The 20340-nt window shown below is 41.4% G+C and overlaps 1 protein-coding gene across 3 annotated transcripts in view; it reads left to right on the top strand.

The window, feature by feature from the left end:
- The first annotated feature begins 8240 nt into the window (after positions 1-8240).
- The window catches only part of b4galnt4a (beta-1,4-N-acetyl-galactosaminyl transferase 4a), a 151653-nt gene continuing 139553 nt past the window's right edge, over positions 8241-20340 (top strand). For all 3 annotated transcript variants that reach the window (XR_015100694.1, XM_086109068.1, XM_086109069.1), the window contains exon 1: positions 8241-9476. Coding sequence is in view for 2 of the 3 variants with exons in the window: in XM_086109068.1 (XP_085965194.1) it covers positions 9335-9476 (142 nt within the window). In the remaining variant the exon portion in view is untranslated. The remainder of the gene's footprint in view (positions 9477-20340) is intronic.

Genomic DNA, 20340 nt, shown 5'->3' with positions numbered 1-20340 from the left:
TAGCTCATTAGAGGCAATGCCTTTGTAGACATCGCCATCTGTTTCTATCTGTTTTCTATCTGAAGAAAGTACGTATCGTGCTTCGTTACAATTAGCGTACTTTCACGAGCTCATTAATCACTGTCATTTCTAAAGCTGCTAACTGCAGTATTTATTTACGTCTGCAGATGGCAGTGCAGTGCCGGTAATGTCCTGGTGACTTTTAAGCGCTCCAACTTGAACATGTAGTCATCTCTCTCTCCACCAGGCAGATGGTAAACGGAGATGCATATGTCAGCAGCCACAAGTTAATTGCTTTATGGTGGCTATTTATGCTTCACTTGAGATCACCGGCTGCGACAGAGAGGGAGCTAAATTCACCTTGCAGTGGTTCAAGATAAAGGGACCAGTGGTTACCTTCCACCTATTTCTCATCCTGATGCATTGGCTGCTGTCTTTGGACAGGACCAAGTTGCTAAGTACTACCACAATTTTAAAAATGTGGTTCCACGTTGGACTGCACAGCACACAAGTGGTTAGCATCTCTGCCTCACAGTTTCGAGGTTCAAATCAGTGTTATACCCAGACTGATGTGACGCGGCTTCGTCCCCCATTCCACAAACTTGCATGTTAGGTTAATGACTATAAAATGTCGATCATTTTGAATAAAAGTGTGAAAAGTTGATCAATATGTCCTGTTATTCTCTCTTACTCTCTCTATCGATCTATCTATGTATATATATCGCTATGTTAATACTCTCCAGACAATAAATACACAAAACAATAAATCAAAAAATGCAAACAAAACAATAGAGAAGAATAATGTCTCTAACAAGCAGCCTGATTTGACATATGTAAAATTGTGGCAATTTGATAAATCACAGAAACACTCTATTGTGACAAAACAACATAAAATATCGTCAACTGTTACCAAAAGAGAACAGATTCTGTGAGGTTCTTACCACACCGTGACAAATCTGCAGTTTCTGTGTTCAGTCCGACAAGAACAAAGCAGTTGATGTGTTTTTCTGAGAAGCCACAGCAAATTACTGTGCAAGGCATGGAGATCACCTCTGCGAACAACCAACGCTTGGTGTAACGTGACAGCTTGTCATAAAAACACATTTGCATGCCATATGACAGCTAAGAAAATACTTCCTGGTTCATAGAGATGGATGGAAGATAGCTGATACCATTCGTGTCATGTTTTTTTTTTCAGCATTAAGAATAGTTAATATAGGCATGATGTGAGATGTGTGGGTGCCATACCTTGACAATATTGTCATTGTTAATGTCATCATAGAACAATTTTATGGCATGACGGTGAACTCCCACTGGAGCGCTCCCATCTGATAGCCTCTTGATCTAAAATTTATATGTAGAGCCATATTGAATAGGGCTAAGAGACCACCAATTTATACAGAAGTTACAAGCATTCAGATGAAACGGACAACAGACATGCTCTGTCACAGATTGTTTGTGTTGCCAAAGGTTGTTGGAGGGGCATTGAGAGTGGATTTGACACACTTCCATCCAGAGAGACAATTTATCCTCTTGAATATTTTCGACCATTTCATCCAGTATGCCCCTGTGGAGTTAAACTATGTGAATGCTATGCAAGTGTCTATAATTAGATAAGAGCTCACAGTTGCTGTAAAGCAGGCATATGAAAGAAAGAAAGAAACAAACAAACGTTGAAATTGACTTGATGATGATTGGACTTCTTGGGCAGTAATGGGGTGTCGTTTTTCGGGACTCCCTTTCTGGCATGTGTGGGGACATAATGTCTCCACTACAGAAGATGTCTTGTGATGCGCGCCAGGGCTGTCTAATAGAGAATGCAAGACATTTTACAGGGTCGTAAACAAATAATAACAAATATTAATGGATGTAATTTTTCTAGGAGCTTCAGATAATTAGGTGAGACGAGTTGAGGTAAATTGTCATCCTCATGATTCTTCCCATTTAAGGTCCTGGGCAAGCCTTGAGAGACCTTTCGCAGCCTGGTGGAGCTGATGCAGGGACTGACTGTGATGGAAGAGGAAGACGTCTGCATTGAACAGAGCTGCTTTATCTGATGTTCCTTCTGCTCCACTCCAATGCTATACATGTAGACCACAAAAATTGTCTGAGCTTGGGCCCTGCTGTGTGGACTTGCATGACACACAGGCTAGGTTAATTGAAGACTCGAAATTGGTCATTGCAACGCACACAGGGGTCAAAAAAATGTTGTCACAATTGGGATTAAGAGAATTTTTGGCATCGGCCATCACTTTTACATTCCCATTGCGCATTCACAAGGGTACGCTAAAATGTTGCACACATTTCCCTCCATAGTCATTGTGTTTAGCATTATGCATCAAAACATTATGCTCATTCTACAACCTTAGTCTGTGCAACCCTCTACTTTTCAGCAAGCGTTCTAATGCCACACAATCCCACGTTGCTTGTCAAGCTCAGACATACATGATCATGAGCCAGTTAAAACAATAATTCTTACACATGCTGTGTGAGATAAAGCATTTTGCTTACATCTTGTTTTGCTCTTTCTCTGGTTAAACATAGATGGTTCCATCATAATCTGCTCTTATCATTTCTGTTTCCCAAGCACCGCAGTGGGTTCTTCTTCTGCATGCATACATCACACATGCACACTTGCAGTAGCAGAGGGAAGATATGAGTTACATCACAGATGCTAAATGCAAAACACCGGCAAGAGTCAAGCTCCTTCTTGGTAATTAAAATGTGTTTATGGCACTCTTATGAAACTTAAAAGTACAGTTGGTATGTACTTGACACGATTAGGCACCACAGTGGCCTAATATGATGACAGTAATGCTCTTTTTTGACTGATATGATGATGTAAAATGTTAATTTAGGAATATTTCTGGTCACAGCATTAGTTTGTTGTGTTGTAAAATTCCACCACATTATATTGAGAGGTGTCTGTAATATTTATTCTCAGGATAATGAAGTCACAAACACAGTAAAAAAAACATGTTGTGAAATGAATGCCTTTATAAAAAAGGAAGCACTTATCAATTTTCATCTTTTAAAAAAAAAAATTCTTTATATATTGAATGCCATTTGATTGCACAAATGGGCGTAATGTTGTCTCCAGAGCGTGGAAAGCAACATTAATCAGTGATCGCCTCAATAGTGATAAATTAATCATTCCCGGCCGGGTGGCTGCAGGGAGTTGTTTTTCATGAAAGGTGTCAGAACACAATTGTTATATGAACATCAACAGACTCGAGGAGCTAAAACGTATGAAATAAGTGACTGTCTCACAGCAAGAGCAAAATCTTTTTTTCTTTTTGTCCAGTGTCCTTGATCACCCGATTAACTTACCCTCGCAGTTTCCAGGATGGCAAATTGCACCAAGTATTTTTTCCTCTATTTCTTCCAGAACCACAATTATTTGAGAAAAACTAGTTTCACCCTCAACCAACTTTCTTATAATAGCAAAGCACTTTTCCCCTCAAAGCAGTCTGCTTTCCAGAGGTTTTTTTTTGTTCAGCTTCCACCTGCTAAAAATATCCCCCAAGTGATGTTCTTAGTCCACATTCGCACTGCTCCCCTCTTCTCAGTGTCCTGTCAGCTTGCTCTCTGCTTGCTTCTTTTTTTCTTTTACATTCTTTTTCCATGTTTCCTTTTCTTTTCCATTTTCTTTTCTTCTTTTGGGTCACGGGGAGCTGGAGTCTGTCCCAGATAACATTTGGGAAAAAGGCAGATGGCACCCTGTATTGGTCGCCTGGCAATTACAGGGCACATGTAGAGAGAGACAACCATTTACATTCACATTCACACCGGGAAATGAATCAACATGGCTTGCATTGAAGTCAGATGAATGTACCACTTCACTATCAATATCAATTTAAATGACACTCAGCATGGAAGAGCTACATAGAGACTAGTGGTAGAATCTGGAGGAGAATCACATAGAATCCATCCACACATTTTCTATACCACTTGTCTTGATGAGGGTCACGGACATGGAGCCTATTGCAGTTACCGGTAACTTGTGGTGGAAACACCTTGGACTGGTTGCCATCCAATTGCAGGGTACATATTAACAATGAACTGTTTACACTCTTACAATTTAGAAATTTCAGTATACCTAAGCAGAGTACAGTACTCAGGCTGCACCCTATCCCACCACCCTCCAACCCCCAAAAGAAAAAGATAAAAAACATGCAAGCACCGGGAGGATAAGGACATGAAAACTCCCACAGTACAACAAATTGTTGTAATTTTTACATCGTTCCCCTGACTTGATTGTAAATACTGTCAGATTAAAGCTCAAAATCATAAGTTAAAGTACCGGCACACCTTGTTCATTTCACTTCAAATTAATTGTGCTGGTGTGTTTACAGTCAAAAAATGAGAATTGTGTTGATGTTCCAATATTTATGGATCTGACTGTAGAATACAAGAACAAAATGAGTAACACAGTATTGTCGATGACTGCACCTCCTGCCCGAATGCAGTGCTGCCGCTGGCCAACAGTGAGAGGTCGATGTGCGTCGAGAAATAAGCGCTAGACAGAGCACCCCCATAGAAAGTGCTTTCCTCTAATCCTCTGTGCCACACCTGGCTGTGGCATACTAATGATGGAGAAGTGACCTACATTTCCCTCTCACATCATATCACAGATCACAATGAAGGCGTTGCGAGGGATTTTTTTTCACTTGTGGCTGTGATCTCTGTTTATGTGTACGACACAACACAGGGGTTATCATTTAGCTTAGAAATGGCAACCAAGAACAGCATATACCGTATAATAACAATACTTCAAGCAGTCGATACAAATGCATTCTTTTTTTTTTTTTATTGCTGTATTCAAACACATGCAAGTGCAGCACAATCAATGAAATCTTGATGATTCCAGAGTCTGTGGTGTTTCATATGGAAGCAGCTGCAACCGTGTGATCTTTAAACTGCACTTCTCAGGGGACATCATTTTCAGATCTGTCCAAATGTTTTTGTAGGGAACAGCTGCTCACATATCCATGTGTCTGTTTGGTGCCTATACAAGTGTTGCTGGGTCCAATCAGATTGTACAAATTATCTCATTGATTTTTAAAACATGTTACATGGAATGTATTGGAAGTTAAGGAATACATTATGCTGATATGGCTAACTTCCTTTCTTGTCTGCGGCCCCCTCGGTGCTCACCCCTATGTACACTTAACCTCTTGCTTTTCTCCTTTATGGGGTGGGGGTGGGGCAGTTTCCCTTCAGGGAAATTTGACAGGTACACCACCTTTCAACAAAAAATACAGGTGGTCTCCTGGGATTCAGGAGGGAAAACTTCCTCTGAAACTCCATGACATTGAACTCAGGCATACCACTAGCACTTTGTGTAAAAGGAATATGAGAGGTTGTGAGAAACATGAGATACTGCTAAACAGGAAGGCAGGTACAAGTGCCATAGTGGCAACCAAATATTTAAGGAAACAACTATTGTTAAATTTACATTAAGAATTGATTAGGCAGGTGGCCCGATGCGCAACTGGTTCGTTAGGCCTCACAGTGCAGAGGTGCAGGGTTCGATTCTGGCTCCGGCCTACTTGTGTGGGTTTTCTCCGAGTACTCTAGTTTCCTCCCACATTTCAAAAAGAAAGATTAATGGAACACTCTTGTCCCTATGTCTGAGTGTGAGCACGGATTGTTGTTCGTCAATGTGTGGCCTGCGATTGGCTGGCAACCAGTTCAGGGTGTACTGTACCCCGCCTACTGCCCAAAGACAGCTGGGATAGGGTCCATCACCCTGCCGCGACCCTTGGATGGATGAATTGATTCGGAAAAACAAAAAGCTTGTCATGTCTGTTAAGTTAATATTTTGGTCCAAATTTCCTGTGAAAATGAAAAGAACAAATATACAGTATTTTGCAAGAAACATGGAGCGCATTTTAATTGCTTTAGTGGGCCACATAAAATGACATGGTGGACTGTTCAGCTCTGTGAGTTTGACATCCAAGTTCTGGGGGAAAGTAGAAAGATTGCCCCCAGACACAACATCGTATTGGAGAAAGGCTTTTTACAATAGTAGGAACCACAAAGGGTCTCACTCGCTGCCTCACTTTAATAGCCTGCTGTCCCAGTATTTATGCTCATATTTTTGGCTGTGCATCAAAGCATGATCAAAACATATCACAGCAAGCAGGACGTTCCCTCCATGCTGTGCACTTGATGTCTCTAATGCTGCAGAGTAGTGCAGCCTCTTCTGTATTTTTTGTGTTCTTCCACACCTAACCATGGCAACACGCCATAGCCTGCTGGGTTTATCAGCTGAGGGCAGGCCATCACACTAAATGTATTTAATGAATGAGGACTAGGAAGCAACACTGTGTTGTCCCACAAACACCTTCTCCTGGCTGCGGCACTGTGTCCACTGTCCACATTTCATGAAACTTAAAACAGAGACACTCCCCTGCTGAGATTGTGATGCTTGCCTATTGTTGGTTAACACGGAATAAGTAAAACAACAGAATGCACATCGGGCGTTAAAAAGCGAATCACAACCTTAGTGGTGGCACACTTTGAACGACTTTCAGACATGTTTTGTGTTTGTGTGATTGATTTCACTGGTAGTCTGTATTCACTGCAACAGCCGTTGTGGGGTGAACACTATCTAGCTTAATTTAAGATCAATGGCACATTGAAATCACCAGGGACAGCTCGGGGTTTTAAATTATTGATAAATATATTTTAGAATATAAAATAAAGGCTGGAAGGGCTGAACTAGGGCTACACAGATTTCTGACTGGACCCCCCCTCCAGCCCTGGTGTAGCACATCCCTAGAGGTCACGCAATATGTCCCCCCCCCCCCCACCCCCCAATTCTATCCAGATGAATTGCAATGCTTTTCATCTGTGTAGTGTTTGCACCGAAGATTACAATATTAATCCACACACACCGAGGATTATGGTGTGATAGGGAAGGCACATCTGGGACAAATTGAGGTCATATTCTTGGAAGTCAGGTTTGCGTCCTTTTATCCTTTGTCTGGATTTATAAAGGCAGTACTATCCTAGCATTGCTGCAGAAGGATGATTGGATTAAGAATAAACCACATGCATGGTGTAACATGGCCAGGAAAAGATCACACAATTTCACCTATATGAATGCTGAATGATTCTATTTATTTATTTATTCTTTCAATGTCGGCATTGACACAGAAGTAGTTTATTTAAATTATTTAGTATTCTCTCACAAGTGGTATAATGTTACTGTGGTTTGTGCTCACTTTACAGCCAGAAGGTTTGAAATAGCAGGCTGGGGATGGACGGGAATTGCATGTTCTTATGCTTTGGTGGGTTCTCCAGTGCTCTACCTTTCCTTTGTGATGAAAACAATCCATTGCAAGTTTACTGATCAATGAAGGATGGAAGGATGCACCCACCTCCTACCATGAGCTGCTTGTAAAAACAAAATCAAGAAATACAATGTCAATATGTGAAGGATGCTGTTTTTTTCTGTTCCCTCTACCATACACGAAAAGGGGACAGTATTATAATGTCTGCACAATCTGATGCACCATTTCATGAGCTGAATGAATAGTTATCCTTTTAGAAAGATAACAACGGTCAGTTTTGATTGACACTATCTATTTATATTTAAAATCTTTTGCTGCCTTATTTAAAACGATGTCATTATTGATAGTCATAATATGTATTGTGGCCCCCCTCATCTGGGACATAAGTGGTCAATGAGGTTCAGTTTACTTACTTGTTTACTACAATTTGGCCAAAGGGAGGCAGCATTGCGCACATAACCTGAGAGCATCCCGCTAGAGTTTTGCCACCCACTCATCCCCACACTCACTACCTCGTACGCAATTACCTTTAACGAGCAGCCTAATGAGTTGCAAAGTGGAGCAATAATTTTAGCTGTTGCTTAAATTTCCGACGCATACTAGATAGGCAAAGTTTTGTGTTATATATTATAAGGTGAAATTAACTGGTGATATGATGTACAAGTTTTAGTTCTAAATAGGTAGCGGATTACATTTCTTAAAACATACATCATAGTCATAAAACGCACAAGTGTATTTTATTGAATTAAAGATGAACATGCACTGATGTCAGAGTATGGGTTTCATTCAGACCGCTCCGCTCTTGGATAATGAACCGCACTACTCAGAAAACAAACAACAACGGTGACAACTGCATTATAGCTCCGCCTCTTTGACCAATTTGCTGCGTTTTAATTGGCTGTTAAATGTGCCACTCTCCATCTTCCCAGGGTAGGTTGCTCTGCACCTTTCAGATGCTCAATTGATGGGCGTAGAGCGGCTACGTTTACGCTTTTTATTAAAACTAAACAAACCCACGCTGTGTCTAGTTTGCAGAGCTTACTTGCTGCTGTTGCACCCCCACGAAGCTCGTCATTCTTTTTTCTTCGCGACACGCCGTGGCCAGCGTATTTGGACGACGCTATCCGCTTCATGACATTTTTACCAAGAAAAGACGCTGCACGTCTCCAGTGGCTCTAAATCCTTTTAACCACTTTCCAGCACTGATGTACTTCTTTTGTTGCCATCTCGAGGCACAACGCGGTTGCCTTTACAATCATGGGTGAAATGCACCTGCCGCGGATCGGAGTCTTTGGAGCACAATGCAGTCTTCACCGTGGATTTTAAATCGGATAACCCGAACTGAATGTTTTGCTTGAAACGAGATGGTACATGCCCAGTTAATGTGGTGCATGTGTGAAGTGTTGTGCTTGGAGCCGGGCACGGTGACAGCTGAGTGCCCCTCCTCTCACGGGACTTGAATAAAAAGGCGCTCCCTTGCTCCGGTCTCACTTTCACAAGCTTTCCCACACTCAAGATGGAGCTGTGACATGTTGACACCTCTCCTCATCTGGTTACCTTCTCCGCTTACTCCAACGTGGGACATCCGCTCTGCAAGTGTATGGCACCAAACCGTGCTCCGCTCCGCGACATTTCCACACAGATGATCCTGCGATATTCAGTGAAGGACTGAGCCACCGGGAGGATTTGTGTAGATTATCGCCAGACTGCTATTTTGTTCCCAGGCTCACACTCCGAAGCGAATTTAGCGGCTTAGAACCAGATGCCTTTCCCCCGCTGGCCCACGCCAGGTCGTGAGGCTTTATAACAAGAAAGCCACGTATGTGGTTTCAGCCCTTAGCGGTCTCATATAGCGCTCTCGCCGCGGGGGGGAATGAGACCACTACGCCACTCTATAGTTCCCACGATGAAGGCAATAATGGCTCGAGGAGTGTAAAACCACCTTGGACATCGCGCCCGAGCTCATCCACACTCTTCTCCGGATCCGTTGTGACTCTCTCTCGGGCCGCTACCCGGAGGATGTTGGAGTCAGGATGCTGCGCATCCCCGTGAAGAAGATACGGAAGCAGTTTAAGCTGCTGCTGCTGCTGGTGCTGCTCACCTCCGCCGTGTGGTTCACCTACCTGCACATACACCAGGGCAAGACCATTAAACTCCACTTTAACTACGGAAAAGGTAGGATCGAATCAGGACTACTTGCACAATTTTATGATACTGAACGCAAGAGCGGTTTCAACAAGTTCGCCTTTTCGAAGACACTCATGCTCAGTTGTTTTTGAAACAGAACGAAATTCATTTCACTAAAGAATGCAATTTCCATATAAATTGTGATAGCTGAAGAGGTGACGCTGAACTGAAAATGCTGTGGAATTACATTGCATTTTTGCAATGGAGAACATGAGACTTGATGCTCCCCCAACATGGAATCCCTATATGAAGTGATTTTTCACAAATACCCCCGTATATGTAAAATCACGATATAGAATTTCATACAGAGGTCCCATGCAAGGTGTCCTGAACGAGCTGAATGTTTTGAAGTTGGGATGGTTTGAAATGGCCAAGAAATATGGAGGGAGGGACCATGTGTAAATTACCTGTTCATTTAGAAATTGTATCGTGAAAGGTATGGAATGTTGGGAATGTGGAAATTACTGGAAGTTGGAAATAGTTCCCATACGGTTTGATGCTGGAATGGGAAATAAAGGGGACTTTTTTTGGTCAAATGTCGCATTTAGAATGTTTTCTATTGGGGGGGGGGGGACTTTGGAATCTGGAGAAATTGGGGTTTTGGGGCATGGGGAAAATAATTGCTTGAATGTCCTGAATGAGGTGAATTTGTTTAAGTTGAAATGGTGTGAATCAGTGGACATGTGGATGGGGTAGAGTGGTGAAAATTGCCCGAATAATAATAATCATCAGGCATTTTTTTCTGGTCCAAAATAACGTGAATGCATTTCAACATTCACCCATGTTTGTTGGGTGTAGTTGACAATGGCTTTTATTGTAGACAAGAAAAAACATCAGTGTGATTCAATATGCCATTGTCAACTGCAAAAAAACAACAACTCAATCCATCCATTTTCGACCTCGCCTACTCACATTTGCGTTGCGTGGGTGTTGGAGCATAACCCGGCTGACTTTTGTCAAGCGGCGGCGTACCCCTTGGACTGGTTGCCAGCGAATTACAGGGCATATAGACAAAACAACATTGCTCTCTCGCATTCACACCTATGGACAATTTTGAGTATGTGTGTCAAACTGAAGGCCTGAGGGCCAGACTTTGCACGCCATATCATTTTATTGGAAAGACCAGTATAGAAAAAAAACCTCTATTGTCAATATGGGCAGATGCAACAAAATTAAGATGCTATTCAAGATTTGTGTTTCAAGAATGGGGGGGGGAAAGAAAGGAAAATTCATACAATCATAAGGTCCAAATGGCAGTGAGGTACACGTACTATATGTAAAGTAGTAGCGGATGAATATAGTAAATACAAAATTTGCAGTTCAAATGTCAGCAAGGTACATGTTGTATGTACAGTACAATAACAGCAGAGTCGGGACATTGAATGTTCAAACTAAAACATTCCTACATGTGCAGTGCAAACGGTTAGACGGCACATGTTATGTGTCCAGTGCAGCAAAGTCGGGCTGCCACAACTGATTATTTTCATAATCGACTGGCCACCGATTATTTTTGTGATTAGTCCACAAATCGGATCATATGTGAATTGCAGCTTATTGCACCAGCAAGCATCTGTTCTTATCTCACCATGATTAGCTTCCAATTTGTAGTGTTTCACTATATGCAAACTAAAAAGAAAGACAATGTAGATAATAGTGCATTCAACTTTTAATGCAATTTACAGCTTGCACCAGCGTTCATGGCATTTTTGTGTATGATGTTTGAGCGCTGTAAAATGGAACCAAAATGCAGCTACTGTGAAAGCGCTGTATAAATAAAATGATTATATAAATAAAGATGTGTTGTATGTATAGACTTGTTTAAGAACAACAAGGAAACCGGGAATAATGTCTAACAGGTCTGTTTTTTTGTGCTCTTTTTCAAATGCTCTGTCCTTATTGCATAATCGACGTTGTCTAACAAAATGCTCCAACAACAAACACCAATCCACTTTGTATTTTTTGTAGTTTACAAGCACCGGCAACACCATAACAAGTGTAACAACACCTCTTTAATATGGTCACTCTGGTAATGCTTTAATATGCAACAGACACCACATTACAAATATAAAGGTCATGAATGAAACAAACAACACAAATACTGGATTACTTTGTTGATATAATAATACAAGGCACTGCACCTGGCTTTTCATCAATTGTTTTTGTTCCGACACACGTTCGTCTACAATGACAGTCCCACTGCAGAACTTCATGCAGGCTGGGACAGTAACCTGGTGTTTAAAGGCAATCCACTCAGTCTGTGAGAAAAGCTCCTGTACTTGAAATTGGGCGTTCCTTGGGCTTGGTTTTGTTGATTATAGGTCAGAGGGACTATTAGCATCGGTTGGTATAACATTAGTGCTGGCATCGGGTGGTATGTAAACAGCCGTGGTTAGCACAGCTGCTCTCTGGGCATTTAGAATGGTAGTGATTTAATTCTATGTGTGTATGTGTGTGTGCGTGTGCAGTTAAAGTATTTATTTGTGGATGTTATTGTGCACATTCATGCACAAACCAGCCCCTTCTGCTGAAGTTTTTGTTAAGGCCCTGCTACTACAGCCAGCGAGCTGCTAGCTTTATACCCTGATTCTGAACGTGCAAATTTAGCTACATTTCTGGTATAATGGAAACACAAGAGTCTTAGATGTCATGATTTTCCCCGTTAGATTCTCTTCCGTTTTGTGAATTTTGGGTCAGGTGTTGGTGACAAACATACTCACGAGGGGAGGTTTGTACCACGGGCCCTCCCTTAGTCGGGCTAGCACATCAGAGAGACATCCCTGCTGCAGCATTCTGTCTCTCTTCTGCCTTCAGCACTTGTCAGCTCTGACAACAATCTGGATGTTGTGTGTGTGTGCGCGTGTGTGTGTGTGTGTGTGTGTGTGTGTGTGTGTGTGTGTGTGTGTGTGGTAGAAATCCTCTCATGAACAGTGAACAAAAACGCTAATTTTCTCTGGTCCATGCTGCGTATTATATTCATTAAGGCCTGACTATGTAATTACTGAGTGGGTGGATGTACAAACATCACACACATACAAAAAAAAAAAAGACAATCAAATGCATGGCCCATCGTATATATGTAATAATATGGTTAGGTAATTATATACATTTACATCGTTTATACATTCACGACAGACGTATAAAGGAAACCAGACACCGGAGTGGTCCTCGCCAAAAATGAATGAATTCATTAAAAATGAAATTTTGAATCTCTAATTAACACCAAGCAGTCAACATTCACGCATTGAGTGCGAGTTTCACGCATGTCTGTCCGCTCTCATACTTTAACTTCTCACTGCAAGAAAGAGTACCACTTAAAAAAAAAGAATCGAGTGGAACCAGGAGTATAATATTCCAGTTCTCAATCATTCGGAGTTGTAAATGTTGGTGCTTCATTTCAATGCTGGATTTGCATGGCTGGAGAAGGACCAATAGGAAATATTTGTGTGTATACAATGCGCGGCCCAATCCCCACTACTGGAGCACAGGCTCGGGCGGCAGCAGCTTGTCAGGGGAGCAGCGGGCGGCGAAGGTCCCCACCGGAAGCTGCCGAAAATGAACGAAGAATGACCAATAACAAATGTGTGAATGCGACAGTCAACAATACACATCTGGAATGACAAAGCAGAATGTGGCTGTCCGAACAGCCACACCGGTCAGAATTGGGTAAGCGAACCGAGTGGTAGACTAGTTGTTGCCCAACCCAGAGGGGGTTCAATCCATTGCAACCATGTCAAAGTGTCTTTGAGCAAGAAACTGATTTCGGTTGCTCCTGATGTTGCGTCATCAGTAGATAAATTAGGCAAGAGTGTGAAGTACTTTGAGTGCTAAAGGTCAAAAGCGCGATCCAAGTGAGAGCCCATTCACCAAATGGATAAAAACGGCTGGATTTTGCTACTTAATTCATATTCCACAAACTCGATATGAATCATAATGCCGTGTTTACACAGGTGCTGGCGCATAAAACAAATTATTGTCACAAATAATTTGAACTTGACTTCCTCTTTAAACTCATTATTTTCAATTCTAATATTTTTTTTTCATTCAAATCCAAAATTTCAATATAGCACTTATTGTTGCACCTCATGAGATTGATCATGTGTCTCCTCTGTGTTCAGTCAATGGAAGTGAACATAAACATGTGGTACACAAGAGAATTGATGGCCATGGTTATTGTGTCACCATGGTTATTCAATTAATACATTTTGTCACAACAGCAACGAGAAACCCACTGACTTGAAACAAAATAATCTAAGGTTCTATGATGTGCTCACTGCAGCAAGCATGCCATTCAATGTGAAATACCTTGCAGGTGTGAAGCTTCCATCTTTAAACTGCTGGCTCTTTTGACCGAGGATTGATTGCTATCATGCGGTGTGGAATAGAGGCTGCTGCTGCCAGTAGTTCATGATAAATATATAATGTACCCACTCCGATTACACATTTAACATGGAGCATATCAAGTGCAGCTGTTGGTGTAAAGTGATACACGATGATTAAGATGTCCCTGAGCGCGCGTGCGCGAGCACACACACACACACACACACACACACACACACACACACACACACACACACATTCATTACCCTGTGTTACTTGTGATCTCGGCGGAAGGGTTTCCCCAACAGCTGACTATGTTGTTGAATTTTAAAAATGATTGTCATATTTACTGGAAATGTCAACTCTTTCATTTGGAAAACAATCAACAAAAAGTTATTTTTCAGTTATTTTATAGTTGCTTTAAAAAACAAACAAACAAAAACAACGAGGTGTGTCATTATGTGGCCAGATGTTTTGTAGTTGACTACGGATTCAGGATGACGGCAGTTTTGTAATGCAAAATGAAACCGTATCATTGGAAAGAGTTCTACGTTAAAAGGTACGAGATAAATCATCCACATTATCTCCTTGTGAACGTCCGGTGAAACCGTCTGTCAATGGTGGAGCTTTCTGTGCACTGCAGGTCTGCGCGTGTCTAATTTACTGTCTTCCATTAAGCTGGCATCTGAGCAGGTCAACTCACTTAACCTCTTACGAATAACATGTCCCCTCTTGCACCAAGGGGGTTTCTAAGTGAGATGTAGCCATTACGGAAACCGGGCCTATAAAGAGCCATGTTAATATTCATAACAGGCTGTTTTGCAGTCTCTCCACATGAGTATTCATTGGTTCCTGACTTGGCGAGGGGAAATAATGAACTTCCTTTCTCTTATTTGAATGTTGAGGTGACAGCTTTCCACACCGAAGATTATTCTGTGCCCACGCCCGCACACATCTGCATGTCAGTGGTTTGGTTCTCTGGCTGCTGTTGGTGTCCTCGGAGTATCTGGACTCTCTAGCTTGCCGTTCCCCAACGTTTATTTAGCCAAGACTCCCAATTCAAAAAAGAAAAACCTCAGTTGTGACTGTTTGTTCCTGGATGTTTCACTTGCTATGCGGTTGCAGTGGCTCTTTCAAGGTTCGTACTTGAGTCTGTCCTATCGGCTTGATGTCTCACAGGATATAAACTAGCGTTACTCAGTGACACGTGGCCAGTCCATCAAGCTCTCTTCGAGTCAGAATGCCAGCTTTCTTTTGTCCTCCGCATTCAGCCTTGCTCTCTGTAGTTAATTTGTATTTTCGTGGCCTAAGACTTACCCTTCAACTTTCGTGTCATGCCTGCTTTTGGGTCCAAATTCCGCTCCTCACAAGACAATCTCCAGCACTAAGGGTAGAAATAACTGACTTGAGCTGTCGATGCCCCAATTCTTATTCGGACTTGAGGAATTACAAATGTTTCAAAAAATCTAATCTTGCATTTTAAATTCAACCGTACTGTACTGTAGGGCAGTTGTATTGCCTAAAATCAAATAGCATGCTTCTTGAAAGAGAATCTTCCTGTATTACAGTGAATAATATACTGACTTCTGTGGGATGAATAGTGGTTGTTTACAAACATGCATTTCTCGTTACTTTTAGGAAAATTATTCCACGCCCAGGAATATAATTTTAAATCATCTTCGGTATGTGAGGCTGTAATTTAATTTTGAGAAGAAATAAGATGTGATTTATTCGGAGGAAAAACATGTCTGAGAAAGTTGTTTTCGTCCACAGTCGAGAGTGATTCACATTTCACCTGTGTGCAGATTTGTGGGTAAGCTTCGTCAACAACAAATCGCAGAGGGCACAAACTTTGAGAGAAGGCCTTCTTGCTCTCTGGAGATTGAAGTTTACAGGGCAAACCTTTTTCACTCAAAACAAACTGTGTATGTTTATCCCTCTAAGTTAACACGCATGGAAAATGGCAACATTTATTATCATATTTGGGGGGAAATGCTTTCAGTGGTCTCTGAATCTCTGAATATGGAATACACAGAACACATTTTTATTTTCGTGGATCCAAAATGTTGAGTTGTGATTGAAGTTAGTAAAATAATTGTTAATAGTTCGCTTTCTTTTCTCCAAGCAAGGTTTATGGAATACATACTTTTTTAAAGTATCCAATCGTGCTTCTGTGGGTTTTGGCGCTCTCCTACACCCTACACACATGCACATTAGGTTAATTGAAGACTTCTGAATGTGTGGACTATATGTGCCCTGCAACCATCCGACCACCTCCCTGCATTTTGACCAAGCTCCATTTGGACAGGCTCCAGCTCAACAGTGATCCCAATCAGAACAAGCACTCGGAAATGAACAGGCGAATGTGTCTCAAATGTATTTTGTGTGAAATGAAATTCAAAAGTCATGTTCAGCACATCCGTTGTGCCGGAGATGCCCTTGCAAACGAGAAGGTCTATTTGACATAGGAATGAAATCAGGGGCATAGAGAAGTCATGAGATGGCATTGAGTCAAATATGTTGTATGTATTAGCCAATAGCGAATGGAGCTGTGTGATAGAATAATCTCTTGTTAGATAAAATAGTGATTATCCACTTTTTCCTGTGAAACTGCAATATCCTGGACTGCTGATAGCACACACTGAGGGGTTCAGGATGTGCCTCTAAACTAAATAGAGTTTTAATACCAATGTGAACCAAAGCCTTGTTTAGCAAAATTAGCACATCTGGTCTTGGGATGAAAGTTTGTGTCATAGTTGTTTGACACGTTTGTGTTGAGAGTGAATTTACAATTACACAGTCTGCTGTCCGCTCCTTAACGAATTTAAGAGTACTGAGCATTTTCTAAAAGGGCCTTTATGCATTTTTTCGCTGCTTTTCATGCAATACTCCAATCTATTTGGATTGGAGAAGCCTTTTAAGTATATTAATATAGTTTTCCGAATGTGCGCTAGCTCCACTGTCCTTCTATTTAATCTGAATTTAAATGAGGAACGTGTTGGCAGGCGGCACAGCGGTGCATATTAGATGAGTGGCACATTTATGTGACCACCCGGCTGCACAACAGTCCCCCTGTCTCTCAGCATCAACAGGTCCTCTGAGGAGGAGGGTGGCTGTGAATGCCTCATACAGGCTTCCATTGATTAGCTATCACATATAGAAGTTAACACACATCAAAACAAAAGTGGTTCTCGAAATTGTGCAATTTCTTTATTTTTGTGAAACGTGACTTTAACGCAAATAAAGTTTGCTTGGCTGTACAGGGAGAAAAGGAACGTATGGGAAGATTATTTCTTTCACCACAGCTGAGTCGTTTACAGGTTTGAATATAATAATATAAAATGTAGCATATCAGTATGAACCTCCTTTAACAAACATCTCATTTGCGCAAACACACACGCACACATACACACACACACACCGTTCCAGCAATTAGTGTTGGAATTCAAGTTGTTGCATCGCAACAGCAATCCCTGCTGGCTGCCTTGCTGCCATGGCAACCACCCTCCCTAATTTTAGCTCTTATGGCTGTCACGGTAGGTCATCTTGACCTCAAAACTAAAACATTGTGTTTGTCAATTGCTAAATTTAGTTCTTCATACGTTCATAGCACTTCACCATTCATGTTGGATATGTAGACGTTACTGTTTCGACCTCAACATCAAACATGATGATGCGTTTTTCTCCCCAAAACATTTCTGCCTGTTGCTGTGAAATATGAATTACAGTCAATGTAGCTGCTGTAACACCAGAGGCGAGTGATACAAATTTCTTCTCTTGTGCCACTAGCACATATTTGTTTTTAGGGTTGGTAAATATATCACATGTCCCGTGATGGTAATTATCCATGCACATTTGTTTTGGTATTCCATTTCCACTGATTTGTTTCCAGTAAATAGTTAGCTGCAAGCTTTACGTCAATTCTGTCACCGATTTCAAGCAATGACCTACACGAGAATGATGATGGTCATTGAAAACCAATCGGTTTCTTTTTGAAAGGTTCATCTTGATTGCACAATGTTATTGATAAACTCCGATACAAATGTTATATGATGTTATATGATACAAATGTTACCAGACTGACATTTTGTTCACATGGAGTTTCTCATATCGTAGAGGCAGTTTTAGTCACAGTCCAGCTTGTTGTTAAGAGGGGGTGAGTTCTTGCGGAGTTTAGTTTTGCTTTCGGTAAAGTAAACCTGTTCGTCATCAGGAAAGGAAGAGTTTGGTCAAATTAAAATCTGCTTGCGTGGAAGAGTTGTCTGGTGGTGTTCAGAACCACTGGAAGCCTTCTCTTCTTCAAAGAAAGTGACTCTCTCGAAAGAGAGGGAACCTCATTTCCATCTGATGAAAAAGAACAGCGGTAAATTGGAAAGAGGAGAACAGAACAAAGCAACCAAAATATTCAGTGAAAAGCAATTTCCTGGAAAGTCATGTTTTATATTTCAGATGGGCTACCTACAGGTTGAAATTCTTTGTCTACATGGATCAACTGATAAAATTGTAATCCCCCCCCCCCCCCTCCCCCTTGTGGCCTACAATTAACTTTACATTCAAGGAGCTTTTTACACAGGAAGCAACCAATCAACCACTCCACTGAGAGGTTTGTTTACTTTCCCCTAAACGTTCAGAGAACGACATTTTGCATCACAGAGAAAGATGCACCGAGAGAACCTCTGCCAAATCCTTTATTGACAGATTGTGGAGACTATACCGCTGTGACCTCATCATAAAAAAGAAAAACAACATTATATGTGGAACAGTCATTCAATCAGAAGCCACTAGATGTTATCCATCGTATTATTGTGGGCTCTCGTGGAGAAACGAGTATGAGCGTGACTTCTGGTAAAAATATTGCTGTCTATTATCATGGGTTTCATTTGCTCTGTCAAATGTTTATTTAAACGCTTTTTTTTCCCACCCCACCTTTTCTAAGCGATCATTAGCCCCCCCATTTCATTTGAAAATGTCTTGCATGTCTCGGGAACTTGTTGCACTCTTGGCGGTTATACTAACAAGCAGAAGAAGTTGAATCTGTGACTGTAAGAGCAATGTTTTAAACTGGCGCCTCCGACGAGGAGAGTGCTATTGTGACTCGATACAGCTTCCAGGGCCTACCCGGGAATAATACGAATGAGTCTGGGAGTTGTTTGAAAAGAACACCACCTCAACGTGCTCCTTTTCTGGTCACCATGAGGAAGTCCGTCCAGTGTTTGACTGGATTAAAGTGCAGCAGCAGTGGGGGCGATGGTGAGGCCTGTCATTGACTCAACAAGAACTGCATAGCAGGGTTTATCTGACCCACACAGTAAATCTCTCTGTGGGTGATTCCAGTGTGAATGGATCACATTTACCTACTGACGTTGCATCCTTACTGTACCGCGCATAGATGGCTGAGCTGCCTGGTGGAAACAACCCAGGGATTAAGAGGAATTGTGTGCTATATTATGGAATCACATCACTGACTACTGACTGCTTCCCATAAGAATGGGACCAACCTGAGTGGATCAATTATTGATATTTCACTCCAATTTCAGGCCCAGATGAAAAAGCAACCAGTTGTCCCATAACTTTTTTTTTTCCGTGTCTTGGTCTGATGCACAGTTTATTATCGTCACGCTGCAATTCACAAATATATGCCTTATGCCAAAACTAGGATGGGAATTTAAATCCAAAGGTGTATGAACCAGCAGCGGACGTATTCAACTTTATATGAAGGAATTTTGCCTCGGCTTGACTAATATGCCACAGACAAAATAATAAATCTACTTTTTTTAAGTGAATTCTTTGTTTTTATTTGTTATCTTTTGCGCTTCTCTGCCTTTCTGTACTTTGGCCTCAGCGTTTGGGCCAGCAGCAGAGGAAGTATTTGAATGAATGTTGGCACCTGCTAGCATGCACCCTGCACCCAGGGAATGGAACAGAACTGATGATTGGATGCCCATTTTTCACTGCACTGAGCACGATGCGTCAAGGGAGGATATCGCTGTGGATTGTAATTAACTCTTGGAAGGTCTTACACAGTCAAGGACTGTGTCCTTGCAGAGCAATATTCTGATCGTGATCTAATGTAGGCAAAAAGTCTGTCAGTATTTCATTGGGTTTCCTGAAGTAAACAACCAGAGTGTAACGTAGCATGGCCGGGGGTAGATTTACCTTGATTGCAATAAAATGCTTTTTTTTAATGGCTGTATTATTAAAATAGCATGAGGAACAACTGTTATTCCTTGATTTAGTTCACGTTCTGCTAAATAATTATTTTATATTAGCAAATGTAGTTCCTGGCTCATGGTTGTGTCAGATGCAGTGGATTTAATCGAAGCAGCGAACAGTAACATCAAAGACAACAGCAGAAATACAACATACAGCGCGCAGCATGAATAATAAGAATAAGAACACCTTTATTCATCTCATAATGGAGAAATTCCCAATATACAGCAGCAAAGTTATGAAAGGAAGAAATAATCAGTCCTTTCAAAAGTAAGCTTGTGATCAATTCCTCATTGAACGTGGGAAAAATGTCCACATTTTTACG

This window comes from Hippocampus guttulatus, chromosome 4, assembly GCF_054856545.1.
Source record: "Hippocampus guttulatus isolate MCC_2025c chromosome 4, RoL_Hgut_1.0, whole genome shotgun sequence".
NCBI lineage: Eukaryota > Metazoa > Chordata > Actinopteri > Syngnathiformes > Syngnathidae > Hippocampus > Hippocampus guttulatus.
This window is presented reverse-complemented; position numbering and strand designations above follow the sequence as displayed.